At 34.8% G+C, this 11,146-nt stretch overlaps 1 protein-coding gene across 1 annotated transcript; it reads right to left on the reverse strand.

Annotated features, from left to right (window-relative positions):
* Positions 1-5,897: 5,897 nt before the first annotated feature.
* Positions 5,898-8,935, reverse strand: LOC102597712 (glucan endo-1,3-beta-glucosidase 5-like). The gene is made up of 2 exons (XM_006344517.2): positions 8,569-8,935; positions 5,898-7,147 (listed from the first exon to the last, which is right to left on the reverse strand). Exons 1-2 carry the CDS (start codon positions 8,898-8,900, stop codon positions 5,998-6,000), a joined length of 1,482 nt encoding a protein of 493 aa, XP_006344579.1. The 5' UTR covers positions 8,901-8,935; the 3' UTR covers positions 5,898-5,997.
* Positions 8,936-11,146: the final 2,211 nt, after the last annotated feature.

Genomic DNA, 11,146 nt, shown 5'->3' on the forward strand with positions numbered 1-11,146 from the left:
AGTTAGACATTATAAAAAGATAAAAATCGTTACCAAACTGAGTTCCCATCAACTGGGTAAGATTAATTTCGTCTTTACAATGTTCCAAGTTGAAGAATCTCACAGACACACTTCCAATTTCTCAAAAGTGAAAAACTTCAATTCTTCAAAGCTAAGGAAAACTAGAGAAAACTTGTCTCTCAGTTCAAAATTCTAATCACAAATTGATATAATGAAAATTCAATACTAAATTAAATGTTAAAAAACGTATTTATAGTTACCAAAAATGTGTTGCGAAGAGCCACTCGGCACAGTAAGTCGAGCTCGCTGATCCACTCGACGATCCGCTGTTTGGTCAATTCCATCTTCTTTTTGCCTTGGCCTCAGCATCTTCCAGGTCTGTAACTTTGGGCAATCCAACACTGCATCGCGGAACCATTCGGCGATTCGCCGATTGCTCCTTTCTCTTGCCAACTTGAATCTTTCCTTCAGGGCTTGACACACTGGAACTTTAGGCGGTCAAATGGCCACTCAGCGACTTGCCAAATTGACTTGCGATCACCAGACTCTTTTCTTCCTTCTTTCACCTCGCTTTGTTCCTTTTTGCAACTTAGTGTCCTTGCTTTGCTCTTTAATCCATAATCCTGAAAATCAAGAATTTTACATCAGTTATTGGCACAAAATACGCATTTGAGGACACTAAACCTATACAAATAAAGCCCTAAATGAGTCCAAATCATGGACTCATCAACTGAGTACGGACTGGAAGTCAAGCTAAGCGCGGTTTGGATGCTGAGCGCCTGAATCTACATCATACAACGATGTAGTACAAAAGTAAGCGTCAGTACTTTGAATGTACTGAACATATGGGATATATGCTAAGCTGAACAATATAGAAATTGAACATGGAAATAGATATAATGAATCATAACTAAAAGTTGAGTTGGATGCAATAAACAAGTACTAATCATGAAGATATACAATGTTGAACTGAATATTGAAATAAATAAATACTGAATATATGATCAATGCAACATGAATTTGACTGTGGGAGATACTATTAACCGACATACCCAAGCTGAGCTAGCTATGGAGACAACTTGCAACCCTGGATGGAAGGGTGTTCATACCTTGCCAAGGGTACGAACAAGTCTGATGTGGATCCACTAACTGATGTCCACAAGGGACAAGGATGTCAAGCCTAATTTGATGGATGACCCTTTTAGAACATACGGTGGCGCCATAGTTTTGGGACTCAGGGGTTGTTACTAAAGGTCTCAGCCTAAACTGACGGGTGAGCCTTCATCCCTTTGTCCGCTTGGTGCTAAGTTTACTCCCAACTGAATAAAAAGCTAAAAATGCAACTGTAATACTGGATAGCTCAAAATACTGATCATTATCTGAGAATGCATCATACATATACTGAAAGATATGACTTTCGAATTCTGAAGCATGATTGTCTGACTAATCTTCCTAGCAACTATAATTCATGAAATATGGATAATTAACACAAGCTAGGGCTTTTGAGTTTTATACATGGGACTATACTAATTCTCTAAGAAACATGTAATTAATATAAAAAAAATTATAGCAGCTGAATTACAATGAATCCCTAAGATTTAGGAACCTTAGGTCTGAACAATTCATGGAGAAGATGAAGAACATACTGAATTCTAGGGATCTAATGAGTGAAAGGAACCCACTAGTGAAATTCCACATACCCAATGAAGAAAACTACAGAGAAATCCTTTGGATTTCGGAGATGAACTTGAAGGAGAGCTCTGCTTGTTCCGGAGAGAAAAATGTCGCCTCTTTCTCTTCTTTTCTTTCTAAGTATAATGATTTTAGGAGAATGAATGTTTAGGGCTTAATTCACTTTTATAGGTCTTGAAATAGGGTTTAAAACGACAGGCTGCACTCAAATGGACATATCTCCTTCATTCAAATTCGGAATTTAGCAAACTTGGCGGCGTTGGAAAGAGGATTCAAAGATCTTTTATTTTATACCTTTTGGGCCACCTAACTCATCATGTACTGAATGTTATGGTCGTTTGAAGTTCATATAAAACCCACAATTGAAGTGCAACTTGTACTAATTTCAATTTAGCTCTTTCTAATTTAGTTCTTTCTAAATTAAGCTCTTTCCGAGATTGAGGTGTTACATTTTTATCAGTTCAAGCTTATTATTATGTTATATTTTTTCCCGTATATGCTCGTACATTTAATGTACTGACGCCACTTGGCCTGCATCATTTCATGATGCAGATACAAGTGTTCAAGGTCATCAACATGACCTCTGTTAATACCACTTGCAGTTTGAGTTAGCTTTGGTGAGCCTCATTGCTTCTAAAGGGTTCCATATTTACTTTTCAGTTGTTAGGATGTCGTGGATTTTGTCCTGACTTCCATCACAGTTATTAGAGGCTTCTTAGACAGTATTTTTGAGGAGTCTTTTCCCTATATTCTATTGTGATGTTTTAAGACTTGAAGTAAATCGTTTATGGTTAATTATATACTTTCAGACCTCTATTGGTTTGGTCTATTATTGAGATCCTATGAGTAAATTCTTGTATTTGAGTCCTTATGTTGTTGAGTAAGTCTTTCGCTGGGTTTTTAGCCATGCCAAGGGTTCGCTTGGGGACCAACAATGGTTCTCGAGTGTCGGCCACATCTAGGGTGTAGGCTCGGGGAGTGACATGCTTCGTGCGTGATAGATTTTAGTGGTCATTGGTATCAATTCTTACCCTTGGTACAGTTTTCATATAACAATTGCTATAACTCGAGAATTGATATGGCCCCATTTGAGGCATTGTATGGGAGAAGATGTAGGTCTCCCATTGGTTGGTTTGATACATTTAAGGTGAGACCTTAGGGTACTAATCTTTTAAGGAAATCATTAGAGAAGGTGAAATTTATTCAAGAGAAGCTTCTAGCAGCTCAGAGCAGACAAAAGGAGTATGCAGATTGGAAGGTCATGGACTTGGAATTTATGGAGGGGAGCAAGTATTGCTAAAGGTTTCACCCATGAAGGGTGTTATGAGGTTTGGTAAGTGAGGTAAACTTGGTCAGAGGTATATTAGTCCATTTGAAGTTCTTAAGCGTGTGGGAGAGGTGGACAATGAATTAGCTTTGCCTCCAGGGTTATCAGGAGTGCACACGGTGTCATTTGTCTATGTTGAAGAAATATCACGGTGATGGAAACTACATTATTCATTGGGATTCGGTCCTGCTTGATGAGAATATGTCGTATGAGGAGGAGCTTGTAGCTATTCTAGATAGGAAGGTCCGCAAGTTAAGGTCAAAGGAGATTTCATTTGTAAAAGTCCAGTGGAAGAATCATCTCGTTGAAGAGTCCACTTGGGAGATTGAGGCTAATATGCACGAAAGATATCCACATCTTTTCGTCGAGTCATGTACCCTTTCTTACCCTCGCCTTTCTTTTGATCGTTTGGGACGAACGGTGGGTAAATTGGTATCTAATGTAACAATTCGTTAGGTCGTTATGAGCAATATAATTGTTTTGACTCTTTCCTTAAATTTTAAATGAGAATTTTGAACTATTCGTTTAACTACGACTATTTAGTTGACGGATATTTATTAAATAATTAATTTTTACTAGTGAATGACTAATGGATCAAGTCCATAATTTATTTAATACCCTTACCACATGACCCACGTGTAAAGAAGGAAAAAATGAAGTGTTGCTAAACAAACCTGATTGAGGCATCGACAACAAGAACCGACTACACATTCAGGTAAAAGAAAAATATAATCAAGCTTACTTCTTGCAAATGAATATATGATTAGAGTATATTATTAATATATTATTAGAATTGAGAAAGAAAAATAAAAGGGAATCAAAAGTACAATGATTATAGCGTGATTACTGATTGATTTTGAGGGAGACCAACTTTTGTCTCCTTCAATTTTTATTATTATAATTTTGTTATCATATTATAAATTAAGTTTTGATATATTGAGATAGGTAATTAAATATTAGGTGTATTGTATGATTTAAATACCATTAAAGTTGTGATAATTGGAGGAATTGAGACTTACCCTTAGGCTTGAACTTTAGGAAATTAATTATAGATTTGGGTGAGTTTTTGGGTCTAGGCTAGACATATAATAATATGGGTGTCTATAGACCCGTTTACTTATGAATTATGCATACTTGATAGATTGGAAACATTCTGAAGCATTGAGGAAAGGAAAAACATTAGGGAATTAGCTTGCTTGATTTTAGTTCTTTGGTGGAGGTAAGTTATGGTTTTATGTGATAGAGAGACTCTTAATATTGATTGATAGTCATTGTGTAATGCTAAGTACTTAGTTGTTGTGGTTTGGATGATTCATGTGTTGTGATTGGTCTGTAATCCCAAGGCCGTGAAATTCATAATCTTGAACTTGTTCTATTAAAGTGATATCTTGAATAAAGAAGGCATATTGAAATATTGTTAAGGAAGTGAAAATAGATGATAAAGAATGATGAATCAACTATATTGTTGGATCGAGTGCCATGAGCCGACAATATATATTTAGATCGGGTGCCATTAGCCGGCACGATATTATTAGATCAGGCGTCATGTTCTGGCACGGTAACATTAAAGGAAAACATATTTAAATAACTTTATATACTCATCTCAAAAAACTCATTCCCCAAAAGAGTGTGATGTGGAGGCATGAGTCCTCATGTGTGTTCTTGATATTGTGACTAATTACGTACTTGCTTCATTGTTGTTGCCACTTGTTCATGCTGTTTGTTGTTTGCTAGCTGCTAAGTGCTATAGTTGAGTTCATGTTATTACTTTATGCATATTTGTTTTCTATTTTGAGTCGGACGATATATCTTCTCAGTACATGTTTCCCTGTACTGACCCCTACTTGTGTTTTTCTTTGTTTTCCTTTTATGGAGTGCAATGAGTGTACCATAGATTTGACTCACCCTCAGCTCTAGCCAGTCTCTAGCACATCAGATTTCAGGGTGAGCTATTCCTTCTATCCCGTGTTTATCACGATCCAAAGTACACCTTGGACGTGAGATGGCGTATAAGACCCCAAGAGGCCCTACCCAAGCCAATTGACATACATATACATATAGTAATAGGTAAAAGTAAAGCACTTCATATTAAGAAAGAAAACGAGTTTGACATTTGAAAGCGAAAGTCTAACATAGTCTTGACAAGCCATCTATTACATCATAAGGAGTGGTAGGGACGTAACCCGTACATCAAATACAACATCCGAAAAACATTATGACATAAGAAAGCAATAAAGGTGACATCGTCCTCGGAACATGAGGACTCACCAAGTCTTCGAAATCTCTAGGTGATCACTAACCACAAACGGAGGGAGAGGAGTCGTCAACACAAATATGCATTAGTACTTGGAATGTATTAAGTATGAGGGAAATGCAATAAAACATGAAACATGATCATAAGAGGACATAATTAAAAACATGATGTGCATGACCAAGCTAAGCATAGTAAAACCTTTAAAGAGACATCATAAATCACGAATATGATCAATGCATCTTAAAATCATCATGAAAGCTTCACAAAACCTTTAAGAACCACTTAGTTCATGTTGTGGGATATTTACTATTAACTGGCATAGACCATATGAGCTATAACATATAATCCGGTGTCTTGTTCCCACAACAAAAAAAAATGTCCTTACTTGCCAAGGCAAAGATCTTAACTTCTGGTTTAGATGGATCCACTAGCTATGTCAGAGAAACTATTTGTCTTTCACCTTCAAATTCCTTCCTTATGCTTTCATTAATAAAAGTTCAATCGGATCATAATAATGTCGGATTTAAGGTGTACTCTTTCTTACTATAAAGTTTGTCTATAGTTTTAACCAAATTACATATAACCAATATGTATATATATAAAACTTGATGAACAATCACGTAAACTCGAGATATTATTTCTTGTAGAAGAGAACAAGAGATCACATAACTGTACATGTAACTTGTAAATGAGTATCCCATAACCTAATGCAGATACATGCATTTTAGTAGTGCAACATGAATACTAGTACCAATAAAACAAGAGAAAAATGTTTGATCTTTGTAGCTGAAGACGTTCCTGGATTTACCCTCGTCTCGTGCCTTCCCACATCAATCATGATCTCAAATCGACAATTTGAAGAGCTTCGACCAAAATTAGAAGAGGAGGGAGATGGATCAATCGTTGTAATGACGGATAAATTGTGAAACCTTTCACACGACCCCTTCTGTTGATTCATAGTTTGGTAGTACATATTAAACGCGTACGAAGCATTGCTCTTAACATCCAATCCACCACATGATGAACCATATCCCAGACTAGTGCAATCTGCATAACTACAAGCATAGTTGATACTGTCTGGTAAGTTAGGGTCCATAACATTAGCATCAGGGGCCATCACACACCATTTCCTAGCTAAATATCGAACGCCTTTTGCTGCTTTCAAACTTTGTTTGTTACCTAAATTGAGTTGGTACTTGATAGCTCCATCATAGTAAAAAACTCCCCAATGTCTCTCAAAATTACCTGGTTGGATGCTCTTGGTGTCTTCGTCCACCAGCCCGAAAAGGTAAATGTCTGGTGGTGTAGGACGTTTAGGGGTACCTATGCCACGACTAATTCGGTCTAGTAGACCTTGATTGAACTTCTTAGCATACTCGATATTTGCATTGGAATCTCCGTCAGTTGGCCAACCAATCTCTCCTACAATTATAGGCAACGACCCGAAACCATTTTTCTCTAGAGCCCAAACGAGAGTATCATAATTAGCTTCGAATACATTAGTGTACGAGATGGAACCATCAACAACAGGAGATGAAGTTCCTGAGAAAAAGGCGAAATCAATTGGGAAATGAGGATCTGCGTATAGGCTAAGGAATGGGTAGATGTTAATGGTGAGAGGACCTCCGTTATCACTTAGGAATTTGATGATATTCATCATGAGACCATGAATGTCTGATCTAAAATTTCCACCGGAGGGGACTCCAGTGTCCGTTTGATACACATCAGCATTAATTGGAATTGTAACCTTGACTTGTCGACCAAGGCCTGCTTTGATAAGAGCTGCTTGCACATTTTGGAGGGCAGGATATGTTGTGTTAAGGAATGTGTCTTTGTAGTCTTTCAAAAAAGGCTCATTTCCCACCGCAACGTATCTGAGAGAAAATAAAAAAAGTGTATTAGTATAAAATAGTAAGAAGAAAGTAAATAATTTTATAATTGCTTAATAAGGTCGGGAAAAGAACGGACTCACTGACCCTACAGTACCTAACGTGATTTCTCAATTAATTAAGGAACACAAAAAATATAATTTCACAACATGTAAAAATGTTAAATCACATTCTAAAAAGGTTCATTTCTTTTCCTTCCCCTCCTATTCCTTGATAAATTAAGGTTACTAATAAATTCTATTTTGTAGTAGCATTCGTTGATCGATTTAAGTATATGCAAAAAGTGAAGACAAAATTTTCTATTCCTAACGTAAACAAAGGTTATGTATCATTTATTTTAGGTTACAATTAAAATTACTATTATATAATAAAGTTATGTGTTAATACATTTTAGTTGATAATAATTACTATATATTTTTACGTAGTCAAAATGCATAACATAAACTCTTAATTATATTGATTTTTTTTTAAAAAAAGTAGTCTCTCCATTTTAATGTATGTGGTGTAGTTTGACTAAACACGAACCTTCAAAAATATGGAAAAGATTTATAATATTCCAAAATCATTTTAAAAATAAATGATTTTTTAAATAGAAGAGCACTGTTTTATCGACTTTTTGCAAATAAGTGGATCCAACCTGAGTAAAATGGGACGTCTGGTAATGTTGATAGTACCATTAAATATTTGTCAAATAAAAATATATCTATCTTTTTGGGACAGACTAAAAAGAAAGTATGTCATACAAATTGAAACACAATAAATAATAAATAATATTGTGAGTTATTATAATAAATTAAATTATATTTAATAATATAAAAGTATTTTCCAGTTTACATATATACATCCATATTACTTATTTCGAAGGTAAGAGTTAATTTGATGACATACTATATATCCACATGTCAAAAAGAAAGATATGCATAATCACCTAACGAGACATCACCTTAAACAGATCGCTATTATTCCATAGTTCATAAATACCTTAGTTTATAAGTAAGCTCACCTACATATTTTGTGCTGCTGAAATTATAATCTCGTGTAATTTACGGATAACAATATTGAAGATAGGAACATATATATAGTACCTACAATATTATATTCTCTTCCTTCTATTTGCAAGTCATCTATCTTAAGTATATAATATAATTTTTTCACGTATTCACGGAAACAACCTTTATTTCTTATGCCCTATGGACTATGGTAAGATGTATACTCTTTTTCCTTTTTTAGCTGTCATAATTTTCTTTTTTTAGAATCATTTTCACTATCATTTTAATACTATGTATATTTTCATCATATTGATGATACAAAAAAAAAAGTTTAAATTTGTACTATTTTCCATAACGTTTTTGAATATCTAGAATTTTATTTTAAAATATTGAATTAATATAATCTAAGGAACAAACCTGATATCGACCCCATTCTTAGAAATAAATGATGAAACATTTTGTTGCACCCATTGTTCAGCAGCACGAACACTAGCGGACAATGGTGCTAACAAGTCATTAGGTATCCCAACCATAACTTGAACACCTGATCTACCCAACGCCTTCAACACTCCTGGATCCGCTTCAAACAACTTCACTTTATTGAATCCGTTCTCTTTTAACAACTTCACTACAATATCCGGTGGAAGTGGATGACTTGCTCGCGTCCCCCAATTCACGCCTAGACCCTGACATTTATCGAGCGTTATTAACAAAATCCACAAGACGAAGATGTTGTAAAAATATTTCATTATATGAATAATTATTAATTAGTAGAGAATGAAGATGGTGCTCATGCATTAATATTAGTTATGTATTGTGGGAGTTGGGGTTTATATATGTTTTGAGTTGTGAAAGAGATTGTACGTATTTTAAAAGAAAGGGATCATAACTTTGGAGCAATCAATAGAAAGGTTAGATGAGAGAGAAAGAATGTTCAAAGAAAGGAATGAAGTAGGAATGATGGTTGACTCCCTTCTTAGGTTTCCTCTACTCAAGTTTTATGCTCAAGAAATGCACCTACCTATAGGGATGGCAATCGGGCGGTGCCTACCTATAGGGATGGCAATGGGGCGGTGCGGGGTGGGTTTAGCTTAACCTGTAAATTTTTTAATTCTCTCCGTTCCGCATAACAATTTTTTTCATTTTCAACCCGCTCCACCCCTCCTTGCGTATAACTTTTTTAATAATTTCTTTTTCTAGTTAAGTTTTATACTAAAAATAAAATTCATAAAAATAAATTCTTTTTTCATTAAGTTGTATTGATTTAATAGGATAGTGACTTAAAAATTTATTTTTTAGAGGTCAATTGAGAAACATGTAAGAAATTGTATTATTTTTTATCGAACCATTTTCATTTACTATCTTGAATATTTTAGTAGCTTTATAGAAATTATCTTGATAAATAATGCTCTATCACTCTTATAACATGTAAAAAAGTTAAAAATAAGTTTGAACCCACATAAAATCACATATACAATGAAAATAATTAAAATTATTGGTAGTCTAAAGTCAAATTGTAATATATATTTTTAAAATGTAAAATGATAGAATAATTATTTTACAAGGGAAAAGACATAGATTCCCCCTTGAAGTTGTCCCGAAAAGTCAGTTACACGCTTAAACTATCATAACGATCTATTACACACCTTTATTACTTAAAAGTGAATTTAATACCACCCTGAAACGAGTAACACCACTCTCATAATGTGTGGTGTATCACACTCACTGCCATGTCAGCGCCATGTCAGAAATTATAATTTTTTATATCATTTTTGTTTTGGTTTGTTTTCTTTATTAATTAACTTTTCTTTTGTTAACTATATTTTACACTAATTAACCCCTAATTAATTATTAAAAATCTCTAATAATTATATCTTCTTCATCACTAAATCTCACTCACTTCATCTCTCATCCCACCGGAAAAATCATGACCGGCCACATTCACTATTTATTCTTTGTTTTAAAAGTCCATTCGAATTGTGTTGCAGTACTTGCTTTTCTATATTCTTCCCTATTAAAAAACTATTGTTCAATTTGTGGTCATGTTTTTAAGGAAGATCTCTAGATTTTTTAATTGGTCATAATTCCAAAGAACAATATCAGTTTAGGGGGTAAATTAATTCACTCTTAAATAGTAAAGGTGTATAATGGGTCATCATGATAATTTAAGCGTGTAACTGACTTTTCGAGATAAGTTCTTCTAATGTTTCCTAATTTTTAGCTGATAGTATAGCAAATTCATTCATTTTAAGTAAGATTTGATCAACTTTTATTATCAAAAATTTATTTAAGCATATTGTTGATCATATATTTGAAAGATCCCTTTTGAACAATAATTTCTTGAGAATTTATTTTATGTATAACGAATATTGTAACGATCCTTTTGGTTATTTTGAACACTAGACTCTTCCTATCATAAAAGATTCTTCCTATAAATATTAAATCAGAAGTTTGCATTATTTGTTTATGTCAAGCCCCAAACTCGATGGGCGCAACTGGCTCCTAATGTCAAAACTCAGGCCCGAGCCGACCCTTTCGAACCATTTGCTACTGGCGCATGGCAGCCACACGCAATCAAGGAAACAAACAAGTATATTTCGGCTTAAAACTAAGCCCTCGGCCGGCAAGACCCCTGTCAACTGATCTATAAAAGAAATAGCTACTCCTAGGAGATCATATAAATAAATAGCCAACTAGCACAGAAGTCCTGATTGGGCCGTCCAGGCCACCATGATATCTATACCAAAACTGAAAGCATGTATATATCAAGACAATACATCAAACAATTCACAAGCTTCAGCAAAGCAACAACCTAGGCCAGTATGGCTATAACGAAGCTATACACCCCACACACTAGTCTGCAAGCCTCTAAGAGTAGTAAAGATTGGCGGGATAGGGCCCCAACCTACCCATAAAGATATATACAACAAAAGGTAACAAACCTCCCAACTCTGGCAGCTTCGGAGGAAAGGGGCTAGCCAATCGGATAGAAGTC

The sequence above is a fragment of the Solanum tuberosum genome, unplaced genomic scaffold (genome assembly GCF_000226075.1).
Source record: "Solanum tuberosum cultivar DM 1-3 516 R44 unplaced genomic scaffold, SolTub_3.0 scf00058, whole genome shotgun sequence".
NCBI lineage: Eukaryota > Viridiplantae > Streptophyta > Magnoliopsida > Solanales > Solanaceae > Solanum > Solanum tuberosum.

What these genes read in the sequence shown, in the direction of transcription:
- LOC102597712 (XM_006344517.2), bottom strand. Translation starts at nt 8,900, where the DNA reads ATGAAATATTTTTACAACATCTTCGTCTTGTGGATTTTGTTAATAACG. An exon ending in AAGAATGGGGTCGATATCAG is followed by an intron (nt 7,148 to 8,568) that starts GTTTGTTCCTTA and finishes ATTTTCTCTCAG; the next exon opens with ATACGTTGCGGTGGGAAATG.